Source organism: Nomascus leucogenys, chromosome 1a, assembly GCF_006542625.1.
Source record: "Nomascus leucogenys isolate Asia chromosome 1a, Asia_NLE_v1, whole genome shotgun sequence".
Lineage (NCBI taxonomy): Eukaryota > Metazoa > Chordata > Mammalia > Primates > Hylobatidae > Nomascus > Nomascus leucogenys.
Genome location: NC_044381.1, coordinates 51,977,644 through 51,998,159, shown reverse-complemented (window position 1 = coordinate 51,998,159; position 20,516 = coordinate 51,977,644). Strand labels below are relative to the sequence as shown.

Here is a 20,516-nt window from a genome sequence, read left to right as displayed (position 1 = left end):
CAAGACCAGCCTGACCAATATGATGAAACTCCATCTCTACTAAAAATACAAAAATTAGCCAGGCGTAGTGGCATGCACCCATAATCCCAGCTACTCGAGAGGCTGAGACAGGAGAATTGCTTGAACCCAGGAGGCAGAGATTGCAGTGAGCCGAGATTGCACCATCGCACTCCAGCCTCGGCAACAAGTGAAACTACGTCTCAAAAAAAAAGAAAAAGAAAAAAAACAACAACATTTGCAAAGACGTGCCGTCTTTCCTTTCCTTTCCTTTCCTTTTTGAGACAGTCTCCCTCTGTCACCCAGGCTGGAGTGCAGTGGCGTGATCTTCACTCACTGCAACCTCCGCCACCCAGGTTCAAGCTATTCTCCAGTCTCAGCCTCCCCGAGTAGCTGGGATTGCAGGCACATATCACCACGCCCAGCTAATTTTTGTATTTTTAGTAGAGACGGGGTTTCACCACATTGGCCAGGCTGGTCTCGAACCCCCAAACTCGGGTGATCCACCCGCCTCAGCCTCCCAAAGTGCTAGGATTACAGGCATGAGCCACCGCGCCTGGCCTCTGCTATTTTCTATCTTAGGAGAAGGCAGAGTTTTGCTGCTAAGCAAAACAGACCTTCCCATTTCAATTCTGCTGTTTAAAAAATTTGAGAACTTTAGCAATTCTTTGAAATCACACTTCTAATTACTAACATTACGAAAATGAAGCAATTTTTAAAGTGACCCAGGAAGAACAGCCAATTGAGTTTTTTTAAATTCCAATGCTTGGCTGGGCGCGGTGGCTCACGCTCGTAATCCCAGCACTTTGGGAGGCCGAGGCGGGCGGATCACGAGGTCAGGAGATCGAGACCACGGTGAAACCCCGTCTCTACTAAAAATACAAAAAAATTAGCCAGGCGTGGTGGCGGGCGCCTGTAGTCCCAGCTACTCGGAGAAGCTGAGGCAGGAGAATGGCGTGAACCCGGGAAGCGGAGCTTGCAGTGAGCCGAGATTGCGCCACTGCACTCCAGCCTGGGCGACAGAGCGAGACTCCGTCTCATAAAAAAAAAAAAAAATTCCAATGCTTTTGTGCACTGGACACAAAATGAACGTTAACTTTTCCTGCTTCCCCACGAAGCCACTTTGCTTTTTATAATTCTAGATCTCTCAGAGCACTCATCAAAACTTTACTTGGGGGTAAACCTGGGGTGCTGGCATCCAACACAACCTACCCTTCAAATAACTCTTGTTTCCACCAAAATAAGAAAAAGGTGGCACAGAGCTGGGTAAAGAGATGACACATTTCAAAAAAGTGTCTAAGCCTGCAAGAGTTCGTGACAGCTGACTGCCCACAGCACAGCACTGTTGGGAATCTCCAGTAGCTGCCCTCTAACCAAATGGCAGAGCAGAGCAGCTTTCTGAGGGGTCAGGCGAAGAGGGCCAGCCACCTCCAGCGCTTTCCTCCCACCTCGTCCTCATCTCCAACAGTTTCTCTCCAGAAATAACTAAACTTAGGAGATCACCCCCAGGGAGAAGACAGAGGCATGACACCTACTAGTTGCCTATTTATAGAAAGTGTTAACATTCCTCAGGAAAAGACACCAGAAATCTCCTTGGAAACGCCCAAGCCTGTACTCCCTTTGGAATTCTAGTCTGCTAATACCAATGACTCAATAACCACCTTTAAAACAAAACCAAGGTCTTTGAGGTACTTACGGTTTCCCCCCAGGGATTCCGGCCAGGTTTGGAGGAATGGTAGGTACTCTCATGTGAGGGGGAGGATCAAATCCCACCTGGAAACAAAAATAAGGCATTGCAGACTCAGTTTATTGCAGCAGGCACTTTGTGAACATCAATACTGTTCATTAGAAACTCACAGATCCCCAAAGCAACATAAATGGGAACAGTAACATGGCCTAGTGTTTTTCTTTTTAATTACTATGCAAGAGGTAATATAAGCACCCCTGAAAGCCACAAGACCCACTTCCTTTTTGGGAGGTAGAGAGGAGATGTGATCTATTTGTGCACTGAGAACCACTTCCCCATTGTAAATACTTCCCTTAGACTTGCAAGCAAGTTCACAGAGCAGTATGTTGTATTAGGATTTCTCAACCTCAGCACTATTGACATTTGGGGCCAAACAGTTCTTTTCTTTGTTAGGGGCCGTCCTGGGCGTTGCAGGATGCTGAACAGCATTCCTGGCCCCTACTGTTTATGTGCCAAGAGGAATCCACACCTGCCTCCCTCACACCCCCAGTTATGATAATCAAAAGTGTCTCCAGATATTATCAAATGTCCTCAAGGGATAAAATCATCCCCAGTTGCATACCATGGGTCTCATTTAATGCTTAAGGATTCATACATGGATTCCCTACTTTGTGCAGTGTAAGGACAGCGTGTAGTCTCTCAGTTGACCACCTTACTTTCAACACTTTACCCGCCACTGCACAGCCTCTCCTACAAGTGCAATATCAGGAAAAACAAATGAATCTTAATGTCACCACAAACTAGTGGAGGTAATGCTATGTGAAGAGGGGACAAGAGAGAAAGGTAGAGGACATTTTTCAAACAGCCAAGAGAAATGATGGTGGGACTTTATACCCTTAATGCAATCAACGATCACAGAGCCAATTCTACCCTTCAAATGCAGTTTTGTGTCTTCTTGGTCAAAAATTAGATCATTTGCACAGTGGCAAGAGGCAGGGCAAACAGACGAGAGACAGCCTGCCCCCATGGTTCAGTCTGTCCAGAATTCTACCTGTTTACAGAGACCGCTGTTTATAAAGTCATACTATTGGGTTTAAAGTGTAACATAGGCATAGAAAGAGAAAGCGATGGCTTCTCAGACATTTTTTCCTAAGGTTTAATGAGAAAAAAAAGTTCAAGAAAATGAATGAAAAGGCTTCTGTGAACCACTTGAATCATTTCATCGCCTTCAAATAAAAAAAATCGACTTTGGTGGGAGAAAACCAGATGTCCCCTGAACCACTGAAGGAGTTTCTAAACACTGCCTTTTTCATCCACAAAAACAGTAAAACAAAAAACGTTTGGCCCTCACTTAATGAAGCAGCATGCTGATGAAAGCTGACAAGAGGAAGGCGAGTGTGTGGCTGGGACACTGGGCGTCTTTGTCTCCGAGGTGTGGGGCTGGCTGCTCCTGCCCACGCAGCGCAGAGAGGCCTGGCCCCAAACCTGACAGTGCTCAATGGGGCATGCAGTGTTCCTACCCCAACCACAGCCCACCCAACAGCGGCCTACCATGGGGGAGCGCCCATAGGCCACCACGGCGGCCGCGGCAGCTGCGGCGCTCATCTGGGGCGACATGTTGTGTAAACTGGCGTAGGCAGCGCCTGGGCTGGTCAGCTCGCCGTTCATGCCAGCGTGGGGGACCATCCCAAAAGGAGCAGGATATGGGCCGGGCACTGCCAGCGGTGTCCTCAAGCCAGCTGCTGAAAGGAAACACAAGCCGCACATCACTCAACTGACCCACTCCATCAAACCTGACCAGCAAGTCTGGCCTCATCATTTGTTAGTGTCACTCATGGGGAGAGAGAAAGAGGTAAGGCTTCTGGGGGAGGGGGGAAATCACCTCTAATTTATACACTGGATCCCTCCTTCCCCAGAGCGGAATTCATCTCCAGGAAAGAAAAGACTCCAGGGGAAGCACAACCCACACATTTTCTCATTCGTGTAAATAGCAGCACCGGGAAGCCAGGGGAATTAAGCGTATTCCATACCCAATTTACAGAGGGCAAACCAAGGCACAGACACCAAGTGTTTACCTGACTTAATCTCAAAAGAAGATTTTCTCGATAAAATCCAAGATTTCTCTTTCAGTCCGAACTTTCCATTCCCTGGTACCAATTCCAAATGAAAACCCAATCCTGGATTTACGTAAACCAAAGCACGGGTTTAGGAGGAATATTCTGTTGCCTATTTTCCTTTGGGCCCAGGTTGTTGCTTTTTTCCTTTCCCACTGGGGAATGTCAGGTTGCAAATTATGAGTTTTTTAAGGGCTGGAGTCGCAGAGCAACCCTCCTAATTTCTACTGAAGGAGAGACCACTGATTCCTGAAGCCTCCCCTAGCAGAAAACCAGCAAACTATAGTCTGCAAGGAGCATGGGTGGGCCGGCCAAACCGCTGTGTCAGCCAGTAATAGCAAAGTCAGACGCACAATGCTAGTTAGGTAGGGAGGCTTGTGTTCAAAATAATTATCAGAAACTTTACTGAAGTCCCTAGGATTTGAATTATTTAAAACTAAAAGAAGGCTGGGCAAGGTAGCTCACGCCTGTAATCCCAGCACTTTGGGAGGCCGAGATGGGCAGATCACCCGAGGTCAGGAGTTTGAGACCAGCCTGGCCAACATGGTGAAACCCCATCTCTACTAAAAATACAAAAATTAGCCAGGCGTGGTGGCAGGCGCCTGTAATCCCAGCTCTTTAGGAGGCTGAGGCAAGAGAATCGCTTGAACCCAGGAGGCAGAGGTTGCAGTGAGCTGAGATCACGCCATTGCATTCCAGCCTGGGGGGACAAGAGCGAGACTTCGTCTCAAAGCAAAAAAAAAAAAAGAACAGCTGAATGTAAACAGTTGGAGACTGAACAGAGTGCAGCTGCTGAAACCCAAGGACAAACATCTGTTTCTTATCATGGCTTTTTCAGAGATAGGAAGGAGGGTGGCCCTAAGTACATTTCATATTTGTAGGGCAATTGCGTCACAACATTAACAGACAACAAATCAAGCTGGGAATGGGAGAAACCAAACAAAGCACAACAAGAGGCGATGCTGTACCCGCTTGGTTAACGAGGGGGTCTATGGCTGGAGGCTTGCCGAGGCCTGGACGGAGGCCTGGAGTGGCGCTGGTGCCCGGCGTTGGCATGTCGCTCCGAGGCGTTGGTGTGCTGGATTTCAGAACAGGCGTGCTGGCTTTTTCATGCTGGTGTCATTAAACAAATTAAATGAGTATTATTTTTAATCCAAGCCATATTACACAATTTATCACAACAGCAGCTGGGACACTGGGCACCCTCTAGCTACTCCCTCAGCCAATTTTCATAAATCCACACAATGTTGACAGCATTAACTTGTGAGCGAGAAATGTTGACCTTTCCTCTTCCTGCCAGAATTAAAACTCGAGCTAGAGACACAGAACATGATCACACTTCTTCCTCCGCAGATTTTATTTTAAAAGTATTTTCCATCAGCCTTGTGGACTTTGGGTCTACGCCAAGTTAGAAAGATGACCACCCAGAGAATATTTCCCAGGCACTGAGAAACACTTGCCCTGGCCGCCAAGAAAGTCCAAGGAAGACCCCTTTTCTTTTCTTTTCTTTTCTTTTTTTTTTTTTGAGACAGAGTCTCGCTCTGTCACCCAAGCTGGAATGCAGTGGCGCGATCTCGGCTCACTGCAAGCTCTGCCTCCCGGGTTCACACCATTCTTCTGCCTCTGCCTCCCGAGTAGCTGGGACTACAGGCGCCCACCACCATGCCCAGCTAATTTTTTGTATTTTTAGTGGAGACGCGGTTTCACCGTGTTAGCCAGGATGGTCTCGATCACCTGACCTCGTGATGCACCCGCCTTGGCCTCCCAAAGTGCTGGGATTACAGGCCTGAGCCACCGCGCCCAGCCAGAAGACCCCTTTTCAAGTCTCCTTTTTAGGTAGCCCTGGGATTGAGACAAATGGTGAGAGAGAGTGGGGCCAGTATCTCAGAGACAAAAGCCCCAGGGCTAACCTTACCAATATGCCTAAAAAGAACAACACTTTGGAGTTAAGTGTCACTGCCCACTTGCCTACATAACCAAAGTGGACCTACCAGTGCAGACCAGAGACTGAACACCTGCAAGGGGCCTTTCGGAGTCCAGACAGTAACGGGGTTACAGGGCACCTTCTCTGGCCTTTCAACCTTTCATGTGCTTTACAACACAGTCCAAGAACCACTACAGTGTGGCAAAGCGCACAGGCTAAAGAGAGCTCTTTATGACCTTGGATCATGAGCCACGGCTGTGTAGCCTTGTTAAGTTATTCATTCCCCTCAACCGGTAAAACAGGATAATGCCTACCAGGACCAAGTAAGGATTAACTGCAGGGTTGTTATGAAATGTTATTGTTAAAAGATGACGCAGTCTACAAAGTTTGATTGAATGAATGACCACATGAGTGGGTTCTGATGCACCAGTTCCTGGCTTCCCCTGGGGCCTCCTTTGTGCATCACTGATCTGATGAGCTCCATAACATCGGGGCATGCTCTATGACATGCCCCAATATTAGGGATCAGTCTACCAGGTAAATGGCCAGCCTAAGAAAATGAAGACTTAAGAATCTCGGAAGTTTGAGGCCAGGTGCGGTGGCTCACACCTGTAATCCCAGCACTTTGGGAGGCCGAGGGGGGCAGATTGCCTGAGGTCAGGAGTTCAAGACCAGCATGGCCAACATGAAACCCTGTAACAAGCCAAGACTGCACCACTGCACTCCAGCCTGGGTGACAGAGTGAGACTCCATCTCAAAAAAAAAAAAAAAAGAAGAAGAAGAAGGCAATGAACATGGATGCGTGTACATCCTCTCTAATGTATGGTGGTACCAGGAGTGGTGGTGGGTGCCTATAATCCCAGCTACTCGGGAGGCTGAGGCAGGAGAATTGTTTGAACCTGGGAGGTGGAGGTTGCAGTGTGCCGAGATCACGCCACTGCACTCCAGCCTGGGCAACAGAGTGAGACTCCATCTCAGAAGAAGAAAAAAAAAAGAATCTCAGAAGTTTGAACCATTTGTCAACTGGGAAGTTTCAGAGAGCTGTGTGGCAAGAACACATCCCCCAAGTAAGAAGGCAATGAGGCTGGGCTTGTAATCCCAACACTTTGGGAGGCTGAGGTGGGTGGATCAAAGAGGTCGGGAGTTCAGCCTGACCAACATGGCGAAACCCCATCTCTACTAAAAATACAAAAAAAAAAAAAAATTAGCTGGGCATGGTGGTGCACGTGTGTAATCCCAGCTACTCAGGAGGCTGAGGCAGGAGAATCGCTTGAACCCGGGAGGCAGAGGTTGCAGTGAGCTGAGATTAAACCACTGCACTCCAGCCTGGGTGACAGAGTTAGACTCCGTCTCAAAAAAAAAAAAAAAAAGAAGAAGAAGAAGAAGGCAACGAACATGGATGCATGTACACCCTCTAATCATGGCCGAAAAGAGACGACTGAGAGGGGAAAAAGTAAACCCTGAATGGTGACAAAGAACAGAAGGATGCGTTTCACTATTAAACTCTTAAAAATACAACCCTCAAGCAGCAAAACCCCCACATTTCCAATACTTCAGAGTCCTCTAGTCCACAATGAAAAATACACCGCAAGTGTCAGTTTTCTTTACCTACCAAGCTCATTTCTTTGGATTTCAAAGAAGTGGAACTTGCTGAGGAGGCCGTGGAAGCTGGACTGCTAGAAGCATCCTTCTTTAGCAGGCGGTTTTTGTCGATTCCATTTTCCCGGGGCGAGTGGGCAGGGCTTGCTCGCGGAGAAGAAGGGTCCTCAACAAGCATAATCAAAAGTTTTCGTGATTTAGCTTGTAACAGACAGATTTTTCCCTTTCCACACTCATTCTCTAAATTTAAGGACAGAGCTGAAAGTCCTTTGGGTTGGGGTTGTACAAGGTGACCAACACCATGTTATAAATGAGCAATATGGTGTTTGCAAACATACCTGCAAACATGCCATAAAAAACAATCCCACAGTCATATCCCTTTGTGCCTCAGGCTTAAGAACTTTGCCTAGAGGGCACTGGAAGGAAAGGGGAGCCAAACATCCAACTTAGGCATTCAAAATGTCTAGAGAAATATCTTTTTTTAAAGGAAATAAAACTTTATGTCAGACCATTATTGCTCCATACATGAGCAACCATTAACTTCTTAATGTAAAAAGTTGCAAGAGGTCCCCCCACCGAGGGGCTTACTTCCTTCATTCACTGTTAGTTTTTTTTCATAACATTATTCAAATCATTCTGAAGACAAACTTTGATGAAAAGAATGGTTACCTCATTAGACACATCCACAACTAAGTTGTCGTCGCTTTTGTCACCATCACTGTCCTGGAAAAAAAGAAACATTAATGCCATTTACTAAAAGCTAAGAATAGGTTTGTGGCACAGTTAGATTTCTTTCTATAGTTCTTGGTAGCAGACAGACTAAAAAAACTACCTGGGACAGGCCTGCAGGCTCTCTATCAGTTTGCCAGCCCTAGTAATTATCATCATCTTCCCCCTCTTCTCATCTGACCTGGGGCTGTGCAAAGCTTCAGGCAAGAATTCTGTAGCAGTAGCAAACCAACTATTCAATCACAACTTGTTTACAGGTGATGGCAAGTTGCAAATACTTGGCAGATTGTAAGAGCTCAGTAAATGGTTGCAGCAGCTGAATTTCTCTTGAGGGCTGAAATCTCTAATTTGAGATCTGCACACCCTTATATCAGAGTTTTTCCATATGATTTCAAGGGAAACCATTTTCCCAGGGGATTACTAGTTAATGCAAAAAAAAAAAAAAAAAGAATCCCGCAAAGCTAGCTGGTGGATCGAATAAGCAAATAAAACCCAATCTTTTTCTCTTAAGTAACAAAAAAGTAAATTAAAAATAAACCTTTTTAGCAATCAGCTTGAAGCATTTTTGGAAAGATAATAGATGGCAATATTTGAAGGGCACTGGCATTCTGCAATAGGGCTCTCATTGTCCCTTCATAAAGCTCTGATATTTACTAATCAGAGGAAACTCCAAGGTAGCACTGGGTTTGGAAAAGATTCGGAAAAGCTGTTCAGCCAGGCATGGTGGCTCACGCCTGTAATCCCAGCACTTTGGAAGGCTGAGGCAGGCAGGTGGATGGCTTGAGGCCAGGAGTTCAAGACCAGCCTGGCCAACATGGTGAAACCCTGTCTCTACTAAAAATACAAAAATTAGCCGGGCATGGTGGCGCATGCCTGCAGTCATAGCTATTCAGGTGGCTGAGGCACAAGGATCGTTTGAACCCAGGAGGTGCAGGTTGCAGTGAGCTGAGATCGTGCCACCGCACTCTGGCCTAGCTGACAGAACAAGACTCTGTCGCAAAAAAATAAATAAAATAAAGCCTGTTCAATTTAATGATGCGGGCTGGGTGCGGTGGCTCAAGCCTATAATCCCAGCACTTTGGGAGGCCGAGGCAGGTGGATCACGAGGTCAGGAGCTCGAGACCAGCCTAGCCAACATGGTGAAACCCCGTTTCTACTAAAAATATAAAAATTAGCTGGGCGTACTGGCGTGCATCTGTAATCCCAGCTACTCAGGAGGCTGAGGCAGGAGAATCGCTTGCACCTGGGAGGTGGAGGTTGCAGTGAGCCGAGATTGTGCCATTGCACTCCAGCCTGAGTGACAAGAGCAAGACTCCGTCTCAAAAACAACAACAACAACAACAACAAAAATTCAATGATGCAATCACCCCTACATCAAGCTTGAGGCAGGCTGAAAAAGTCTACTTTCTTAGCCAAAACGTCTCATGTCCTTTAGGGCAGAGTAATACATTATACAATGTAGGCATATGGAAAAAGCAGGACATCTCAATGGGTTTGAATTCTTGGAAAGGAAGAGGTCCTGAATTTATGATCTAAACAATGCTTTTACTGATGTTGTTGTCAGTGAAGAATACAGAAATAATATCTGAAAAATATTAGTACAAACAAGTGCAAATATTATTCACATTGGCCTTCTGAAGTAGGCCCACAAATCTAGTCTAGAAAGTTTACCCTCACTCTAAATTCAGGTCTTAAATGATTTGTTTCCTAATCATACCCAGAGCACTACACGTGGGAGACCCAATTCATTTTCTTCAATAGTGTGTTACAAGATATATTTTAGCCATGGTTACAGGGGCACCATGCAATTCACTAGTAACAACTTCAAATTACAACCAATGAGGAAGCCTGGGTAATCCTAAATAACAGTCTACTGAAATAAATATTTTCATGCAATAAAGAACAAAACTAATACTAACGAAAATCTGTTTTCTCTTGGTAAAGCCCACAGCAAAGCACAAATGTTTCCAGGTATTAAGGGTGGTGGTGGTAAAAAAATATAAACTAGAAGAGTTTCTCTTCTAAAAAGAAAATTATGAAAATGGCTAATTTAGTACACAGAAGGAACTAGCAAAAAGTAGCAAACTATTCCTTTGTTACAATGGAACTCTGAAGTGAGTTTACTGTAATTTAAATCTTAGCTTTTTACTGGACCCTTCTGCAAATATAAACCTTCACAGGACAGTACATGTCTGTCATCCGTGATCTAAGGTCTGAGGGCTTTGTTCCAGATTCTCCAACATACTCTCCACACATGGTCCCTAACCATCTATCCAACCAGACAAACCTAGTAAATGCAGGTTACAAAACTACCATGCCAAGCTTTATGGATTCTAGAGCACTCATTACTAAATAACTTACTATACACAACAGCCTCATGAAGGGCAATTCAGAATTCTACATCAACAAATCTCTGCATGTCATCAACCTTCCAACTTGCTTATTAACACTGAAAGTACACAATGAAAATACATGCATGGGACATCAGCTCTGGGCAACAGGCAAGGGGAGAATGATATGTGCTAAAAAGTGTTGGGCTAGGGTGGGGAGAACAGCAGCTTTGTTCTTAGTATGCTATTAAAGCATAGTGCAAAGTGTGAACCAATCTGAGGATCTCTGGTAAAATAATCCAATACTGGAGCTGGGTTTGGGCATCTTAGCATAGTGTCGAAGAGCAGAGATACTACAGCTGGCTCCAGCAAATCACTGGGATGTTGTAAGAGTTAAATGAAATAATCCATGTAAAAATCACAAGGTACCTGGCACTAACTCCAGGTGGTACTCAAAAAGATGTTACCTATCGTCAGCTATAGGCTTAGGCCAGCCAGCAGGAGACACTATCCTCTGCCTAATGTTTAGACCTCCACATAGCCTGCACAGTAGACACCTCTTCCTCCAAGGGCATCAAGGACGTAGCCCCAATTCAGCAACTTTACTTTCATACTGTTCCTGAGAATGCATCCATCCTGAAACAGACACTCAGGGACACACAGGCAACTCCAAGTCATACGTCGGCTGCAATGTTTATAACCCTGAGACCAGAGCCAATGGCCATCTGGCTTGGTTTGGCTTCCTTTTGAATGTGGTTTTAGCTGGATCTGTGACAAGAGTCCTCACTCCATCAACCAGTAGAGTGATCTCATCTACAGAATTTAAACAAGATGCCTCTGGGGTTTCTTCCATTTTGACCGTGAACTTAGATCACTACAATGCTCACTATGGAAGACGCTGAGCTCTGCCTTGAGAAGTAGTATAAGCCTATATTATCAGAACAGCATCCACCAAGCTTTTGTGACACTATAATTTTTACTCTATTTTAGCAGGAATGGCTACTAAATTCACAGAGTCCAGGACAAAATGAAAAATGCAGAGACCTTATTCAAAAATTGAGAATGCAAAGATGGTGAGATCAGAGCGTTACACCAAGGGAGGGCGGGGGCCGGGGGGACTCCTAACAAGAGCAGGGCCCTGAGCAACCGCACAGCCCACAAAGCCAGCCCTGCATTTTCATATTCCCTTTTGAGTAACAAAGGCAGGAAGTCTAAAGCGTAACACTGAGCCCGGCAGAAGCATAATTTACAGCCCCTAAAGGAAATACTATCCTACGATGTAAGAACCTCTCCTCTTTACAGTATTATTTTTAAGGACATGGAATTATCACTAAGATCTTAGAGTACACTTCGATACTCACTTAGGTGAGCAATAAGCAAACAAATATTATTTCAAGTCCTTTAATTACTTACATAGTGGCTGGAGTCCTTATCATCCACCTTCCTTTTCTTGATGTCATTGGAAAATTCAGGCCCATTTCTGCGTTTATCTGTGCTTCTTAGACTGTCTGGGACCAGGAGGGAATTACTCTGCAAGACAAAAAAATTAATCAAAGATTTCTTCCCAAGCCTCTTTTGTACACATGAAAACCCAACCTCGATGTGAGAACTATTTTTGAAAGATGATACCTACACAGCCTTTCATTCCATTTAATTCATCTCATCTAAAGACTTTGATGGCAAACGTATCTACAGGTTTACACACTTAAAAGGGAGACCCTGACTTTGCAATCAAACCATCCAAAGCTAGGTGGATTCTTTAGGCCTCCTTGGAAATGTGCTTCTGTTCTATTTACTGTTTGAGAAATAGGAGCTTGCTGTGTTGTATGTGGATGTGTTTTTATTCTTTCCCACTGCGACTTCCTGGTCAGGAATACAAATGGTCTATGGGCAAATCTTGAGATTCCTCTATTAGACATATTCTTTAACTGTAAGAGTCAATGTGTAGCACTCTAAAAAGGCACAAAGGAAGCGGTGGGATTAACAGCATGGTTTCCTAAAAGGCAAATCACATTTTCCACAGCAACAATGAAGGAACTCTTTTGAATTCTTTTAATTTATTGTTGAAAATAAGACTTGGTGTTCCTCGCCAATAGCACTGAAATTTAAGACCCAAGGGGGGAATTTCAGCCAGTGAATCTTCAATAGCAAGGCCAGCTCCCACACACAAAAGCAGGAACAAGGACTAATCTTTTCCACAAACCACACAGGATACTTTCATTCGCATATGCCGAGTAGGAACTGTTGACCCAAAGAAAACAGGCATTTTAGATATTTTGGGGTCACATGACATGATCTGACATCTCTTCAATTCCCATCTCCCCTCGGGCTAAAGCATCAGAACATGTTACAATGAGTTCTTTTAAGTGTGGGATTAGCATATGCAAGGGGGCAATTTGTTCAGTGATGTGTTACTGCCCTGAACAATGTTGAATGAGCTGTGCAAAAACCTCCTTTCACAAAGCACAGATAACCCCAATCTCTGAAAGATGTTTGAGAACTAAGACGATGGTGTCCAGGGCCAACAGACAATCATGTTACCTTTCTCTGCCACAATTTAAAATAGAAGGGGCTGGGGGATACCTTTAAGTTAGACCACATCTAATGCAACAGTATACAACAGGAGCAAATATTTTATGGCACCTTTTTAAAAGCCGTGCGTTTCATTCCTAACCAGCCAGAGGTAATCAGCCAGGTGGCCAGCCCTCAAAGCTCCCCTGAAAACCATGGACCCCACCATGGGAGGGTTGTCCCCAGCTCAACCATATGCAGGAGGAAATCAAAACTGGGGACCAGAAGGCAATCCCAAGCCTCTTGGCCCGCCTCAGGGACTGACTCTAAAGGAGCTGGGCTCTTTTATTCATGACCGTTCAAGCTACACAAATGCCAGGAGGCTTAGATAAAAGCAGCTGGGAGGGACCAACGCAATTCAATATAGAGAAGCTCAAAGTAATGTCTTTACCACAGTGTTTGGGGCTGAAAGGTGAGCCGGCGGGATCCCTGAACTAATTACCTAGATACATGTCCGCCAAAAACCAACCCCTCCAACCCAGACCCACAGCTGACAAGGCTGCAGGAGACCTAACTCTTGCAAAGTGCTAACACGCCCTCTGAAAAGCTGGGCTAGGGCAGCAGCTGCTTGTTCACACATGGGAAACGTGTTTAAATACACCCCTCCTAGTTTACTTCAGCCCCGAGGTCTCCTCCTCTAGACTCTGAGCAGCATCCAGGGCAGGGCTGTATCTTATTCAACTTTAAATCCGCCCAAGTGCCCAGCAAAATGGGGCACAGAGTCTGTGTGTGCTGACCAGTTTTAAGTTCAAGTCTCTCTCCACAGCCTTCCAAGTCCTCCTGCTGTCATCAGCACTGCGCATCCAAGCCACAGGGCCGTTCCAAGACAGCTTCTTAATGTCTTGTTTTTTTCGTTTGTTTTTTTTTTTGTTTAATGATGTCAAGTGGTACTGTGAACGTAAAAGTAAACTACACTTCTGTTAGAAACAATACAATTTCTGTTAGAAACAATAACCTTTCCGTGGCTGGACCTTTAAGACTGTCAAGCTTTGAGGCCTCTGCGTCTATGTGTTCAAAGTTACTACTGTAATTTCCGCTTGAGCGGCTTAAATGAAGCTTATAATCTGAATAGGTTTTGAAAAGCTCTGAAAGTTCCTCCAAATGTAGTGGACAGGGCTAGTAATTAGCACCCCTGCTTATCTGAAAATGGGCCCCATTCAACAGCAGACTTCAACAAGTTACAAAACAAGATGCCTCATCATACCTTTGATGCTGTAAAACTGACTCAAAACAAGGCAGCAGAGTGTGGGCTGGAAGGCCCAGGAACGCCACACTCGGACCCAGGGATCCCTGGCCCACGCAGTTGCCGGATACCCGGCAGGCTTTCTACCTAAAGGCTACCCCACCAAAAACAGACCGCTTCCTTTTACTCTTGCTCCCATGAACCCAGTTTTCTGTGTATAATTGCCCCTGACTTCTTCCAGCCCTGACGCTGCTTTCATTGTTGTTCTTGATATGAGCAAATAGTTCCAGCCTAATGAGCTTTGCTGGCAGCAACAGCAAACATTCTGGTTTTTAAACTACTGCCTGGGGGACCCTTACCTTCATGAGTCCCTCATTTGTTTCCAGAAACCCAAAAGTGACTTTGTGGGTACTGCATTTCTTGAGGTATTTTTCCCTCACGTAGTGATTTCTCCTCGTGCACCCCCTACTGTGTGTTGCTTATGGCTCCAGGGTAGAATACAGTCATTTTGATGGCCATTAAGAGCTACTTTATAGATATTTTGAGAATTCAGAGATTAAACCTGGGTATTGACTAAATTGTCATTTTGATCCTCCAAAATTTCGAATGCTATGTTGTCTGGGTCCAAATCTAACAAATCGGGGCAACATTTAGGAGGACACCATTTGCAAAAGAATGAAACAGAGGTTGCTTTGTACTAAGCTATTTAAAAATGGTCAGGAGGCCGGGCACGGTGGCTCATGCCTGTAATCCCAGCACTTAGGGAGGCCGAGGCAGGCGGATCGCCTGAGGACAGGAGTTCGAGACCAGCCTGGCCAACATGGTGAAACCCCATCTGTACCTTAAAAAAAAAAAAAAAAAAAAAAAAATTAGCCGGGTGGTAGCAGACACCTGTAATCCCAGCTACTCAGGAGGCTGCAGCACGAGAATTGCTTGAACCTGGGAGGCGGAGGTTGCAATGAGCAGAGATCCCGCCACCGCACTCCAGCCTGGGTGACAGAGTGAGAGTCTGTTTCAAAAAAATAATAAAATGAAAAATAAAAATCAAAAAAATAAAAATGGTCATGCATTCTAAATACAGAAAATAACTGGAATCAAACCTGAGAAGAGGCCGAAGCAACCACTGAGACATTTCATTCCTCCTCCTCCTCCTGCTCCTTTAATCTGGAGGACTAGGATGTCCAGAGACAGAGGTGATTTGCCTGAGGCCAAGCGGCTCTGTCCACCACCTGCTGATTCCTATTACAGCCAAAGTGCCTCCCCTCTCAGAAGAGTGATTTTTAAACTCAAGTTTACATACATGGAACACTTGTACCCAAAAACTTATTTGAAATCCACCCTGGCTCTTTCAACTACTGCACTTAACATTCTCATGTGACATAATACCTGACACATGGTTTCTCTGACCCACCTCCTAACCAACAGAATGCCTTGCTTTAATCAGGTTAGATGCCTTCCATACCAAAACTAGAAACGTGTAATTTTTAAACGAACATTTTAAAGTCTACTTTAAAATGAACTAGGAATAGTCCCAAATTCCTGCCTTGCCACTCAGAACCCAAAATTAACACTGAAAAAGGCCTCAGCAGAGAGTGACAAAGCAGCCCAGGTACACACAGGCTTCATGGCATGCCAATCACTGCAGGTAATCATCCTACAGACCTATTTGCCACTGCAGACACCTCTTCCTAGAGTCTATATTTTGAAAGATTTTAATCTACCAAACAGGATTCATCAAGTAGAATTCATTTTTCAAATATTTATTTGCCAAATAAATATTTAATCAAGAATCAGCTTTTTGATCCACATGAGAACCAGTGTTACTATACTGACTGATATACTCTAATTCCAGCCAAGAAACCCAATGTTTTACTTCACCTTGCAGCTGGTAAAATGTAAATATCTGCCAGGATTTTTTAAAGACTGTAAATGTTGGGCAGACTTCTATTACAAGTGTCCCAAGGACTGAGGTTTCTAGACTGTACGTAAGTTTTCCTTTATTTAAATTTAAAAAAAATAATAAACAAAATCACCTTATTTATGTCTTCTATAGAAACTCAAAATAGGAGTTATACAGCTCACGGAGGACATTACAAACCTGGGCAAATCAGCTGAAAACACACTGTTCAAAACAAACTAAAATTCTAAAACCAAATAATTTTCTACACCTACGTGTGGCATACACTTGTGGGTACAGGGTCAAGTAAAACATAAAGGGAGAAGCATAACTGACAAGTCTAAAAGAAAAGATCCTCCTAGAATGCTCAGTATCAGAAACATAAAGAGGGTCCAAAAATGGGCAGAACTGGCATAACTTTTATATAGAAAGTACATGAGATGATTAGATGAGGTGCAAGAACAGAGAAACCATATACTCCATAAGAAGAGACTCTCTCTCTCATGAAAATCTGGAATTCTGTGAGAACACCAAATCTCAAGAGGGCATCTTCACTGGCAACAAGCAAATTGCAATTTATTAATATATGCTTCCTAACGGTTACATCTAACTTGCACTAATAGGATGACAGAATAGAATGACTATGACAGCAAAAGAACTGGTCAGAAGAAAAGAGGAATGGCAGATCTGCTAATATTACAGCCTGTGTGCATTCTGAGACAAATTCTGAGCACAATTTCCTAACTGTGGGAACCATGTTTTATTAAACACACACCAGGATCTCTCCTTGTGGCAGCTCAAGGGCCTCAAGGTAACTAGATAATTGGCGAAGTGTTTGAATTTCCTGGATGTGATAGGCTAATATATTCTTTTAAAATAAAACAAAACTAAACATTCCAACACAATTATGAAACCATACCTTCGTGTAAGAACTTACAATGTAAGTAGGTGGGTTGACTGGACCTCAGAGAGCACCCACTGGCATCAAAACAAAATGTTAAGATTGGGACTCTGTATTACTTTATCCTGACCATTCAACACAAGTGATGTGTCTATTTCATGCTCCAAACACCTATTCAAGACCAAGGTAGCAAAGACCCAGCCACTTCAATAAGGATAAAAACCAGTCTTTATAGTCTTGTTCCAAGTAATGGTTGTTCACATCTACTGACATGTTCTGGAAAGTAACCCCAGAAACTATGAAAAAAAAAAAAAAAAAAAGCAACTTTAATAAAATGCTGCCTTGTCAATGCTACCAAGCACTAGCTACAGAGGCCTTCATGAATCCTAAGACCTCCAAGCAACTTCTCTGCCAACAAATATGAACCCTGAAACCACCAGCAGCAAAATGGAAAGGAAAACCCATTCATGCATACAGCAAAAGCAAAACAGGTTTCCCTAATGCAAAAATAAAGCACATTATTCAAATGGATTTCTTTAGCTGCCATGCTGATTCCCCTTGGGAACTTTCTCCTCCCGGCAGGAAAAGTGTTTGTGTCAGAGGTACAGATTGGAAACTCGTGACACCTCATTTATCCTCAGTTACACTAAGGCAGTAGGAACCTAATTTACTAGCACACTCCACACTGACAATTAACTTCTCGGTGAACATTAAAACAATTAGGTAACGACGCACCCCATCACATCTGTGTGCCTTCTCCATCTACACCTGGTGTCAATTAAGCCATCACCCTGCGCTGTACTTTTTGCTACGGTCCAATTGGTCATTCACGTACTCTGCCTAACACTTCGACTAATGTATTTTTAACCCATAAAACTAATGAGATCCCCACTTGTTAACAACATGGACAAAGTTGAAAATCTGTCCACTGGCAACCATATCATATCTCAGAACCCTGCCTGTGCAGCCATTCTGAAGGGCACACATTGATGTTTCACACAGTTTAAATGCAAACTATGGGGAAGAACCAGTGCATTCCTGCAACTCGATTTTGCAACTCATCACTGTAGAATGCAGATGGATGACTCAGTCAGGAGGACTCATGGAAAGATAGCCATGCAGGTGACATACAGGGCCGGTTAATGTTGAGGCTGGACAGGGTGCTAAAACCACGATGCCTTCGTCACCACCCTCTCATTTGTAGCTGGCCCTTCTACCCTCCTCCAGGCAAAGCAAAACAAACTCTGCAGCAGACAAGAAATACAATTATTTAAAATTAAATTTAAATAACCTCATGACACTGCCATCCCCCAACTCAGGACCTAATCACAGCAAAAACAAAATCTCTATGTCAAAGCTTTTTTGAAAGCATGGTGTCTAAGAGCTGCTTAGCTGTTTCTGTGCCTCTTTGCCCTCCAGCCCCTGTGGAGATACTTGCTAATGCAAGAAATGGCCCTGAAACTACAAAGCCATTAGGTCAGGACTTGACTAAGTCATCTGTATATCTGACAGCACTTACATTTATACCTCCTTATCTCAAAGATGAGGACACAGAGTTTGTTGTCCACCCAGTGAGGAAATGATAAAAAGATTATAGGGACAAAAGAAAAAAACCTGCTCACAGTTGTAGGTTTTCTAATTACAGAGCACAAACTCAAGTCAAAAAGAGGTTTTGGAGGGAAAAATTCTCCTCTCACTTTTTGTTGTTGTTGTTGTTGTTGTTTTTAAGAGTAAAGATGCCCTATTTTCACTGTAACCACAGTGAGATAAAACCTGAACGTTAATCCAGTCCCACCAAGGCCCCGATATCCACCTGACTTATTGCATCCACAGTAAACAGACGCCTCTACCTGGTACAGGCTCCTGACAATCTAGAAACCACTGGGGCTTTCCCTTCAAGGGTTCACCCTACTCACAGCAGTGATGCCAACTTTCTCAAAGAAGACCCATTTTTTTTTTTTTTTTTTTTGAGACGGAGTCTCGCTGTCGCCCAGGCTGGAGTGCAGTGGCACAATCTCAGCTCACTGCAAGCTCCGCCTCCCGGGTTCACGCCATTCTCCTGCCTCAGCCTCCCGAGTAGCTGGGACTACAGGCACCCGCCACCACACCCAGCTAATTTTTTGTATTTTTAGTAGAGACAGGGTTTCACCATGGTCTCGATCTCCTGACCTCTTGATCCACCCGCCTCGGCCTCCCAAAGTGCTGGGATTACAGGCGTGAGACACCGCGCCCGGCAGAAGACCCATTTTTTTAAGCAGAGTTTTAAACTTGGCCAGAAGGGAAACCTGCCCAGGAGACTGCTTAAGAAAACTTAAGTGTTTGCCATTGTGCCCAAAAATTGAAATTTTAGGTGACTCATCTCAGTTTTAGCCTTTATTTCCAGGCAATCTCTTAACATGTCAGGTCAAGATTAATTCATAAATATTTAGGCAAAAATAGCACCTCCTAGGCTGTGTCTACTTTTGAGAAATTTGATTATCAGGAAAGTGATCAAGTTAATAAGCAGCTGAGATCAGTTTCACGGTGCTGACATGCTAAGAACCATCAGTAACTGCCACCTTGGCACGTGGACCCTTATTTCCGTAACTGCCTGTGTAATGTGTATTTTAAAAAGGAAGAGAAAACCAAGGCTGGGTGCGGTGGCTCCCCCCTGTAATCTCAGCACTTTGGGAGACCAAGGTGGGAGAATCACTTGAAGCCAGGAGTTTGAGACCAGCCTAGGCAACATACTGAGACTCTGACTGTACAAAAATTAAAAGAAAATTGTTTTAATTTAAAAAATAAATAGGAGAGAAACCCAGAAGTAACTGCACTGAATGTAATGAATGATGCATTTACTGCTGTCTTGCTACTCTAAAAATGGCAGTGGGAGGAGGGCATTCCCTAAGCACCTTCTATGCTGTCTGCTACCCTCCCACCTGAGGCCTCCTAACCCCCTCCCTGTGAGGCAACCACTACTATCACCATTTATAGATGGGACTAGGAAGGCACAAAAGGATGAAAAAGCCTTGCCTGTGTAGCCAGAATTCCACTCAGGTCTGCCTTTGTACAAAACTCATGTTCATTCTACCACCCCTGATGCCGCCATGGTTCCCATGGGCCTCTGGGAGAGAATGTGATTTTTTTTTTTTTCCCCAGAAAAAGACCAACAGTATTCTTTTCCAAAGCAAGCCTCACATCTTAACTCCTCCTTGCCTTCTATAATGTTGTCATTTTGAGAAAAAGTGATGGATGGGTGGTCCTAACTAGGATTTGGTCCTGCCTCTGACAATTAACTAGTCAAGAACAGCTAGAGAAGAGTAACAAAAGAAACCACCTTATATAAAACAAGGTGATGTCTGTCATAATTATCTCTAGGTAAGTTCTAAATACAAACTCCTGGTGATTTTAGAAGTCAGTTACAGAGTGACAACATGGTCCCTCAGATTACTAACTCTCAGTCTCTGTTAACTAAGTAACTATGTGACTGGATGCACCCAGCCTCCTTGATAAAACCATGGTGCTGTGCCATATGACCTGAAAGAGCGATGCGTGGTGCACTTAGACTGTTCTAAGTCAGGAACCCCTTTTTGAGAATTTGATGA

The 20,516-nt window shown here is 44.3% G+C and overlaps 1 protein-coding gene across 4 annotated transcripts in view; it reads right to left on the bottom strand.

Moving 5' to 3' along the window:
- Positions 1-20,516, bottom strand: part of TLE1 (TLE family member 1, transcriptional corepressor) — a 106,610-nt gene that overhangs the window by 25,245 nt on the left and 60,849 nt on the right. For 2 of the 4 annotated variants that reach the window (XM_030809559.1, XM_030809569.1), the window contains exons 9-14: positions 11,794-11,910; positions 7,991-8,044; positions 7,335-7,487; positions 4,767-4,911; positions 3,236-3,426; positions 1,694-1,770 (exon numbers count right to left, since the gene is read on the bottom strand). In XM_030809559.1, the coding sequence (XP_030665419.1) occupies positions 1,694-1,770; positions 3,236-3,426; positions 4,767-4,911; positions 7,335-7,487; positions 7,991-8,044; positions 11,794-11,910 (737 nt within the window). The remainder of the gene's footprint in view (positions 1-1,693; positions 1,771-3,235; positions 3,427-4,766; positions 4,912-7,334; positions 7,488-7,990; positions 8,045-11,793; positions 11,911-20,516) is intronic. The other 2 variants (XM_030809564.1, XM_030809578.1) reach the window with 1 other exon arrangement.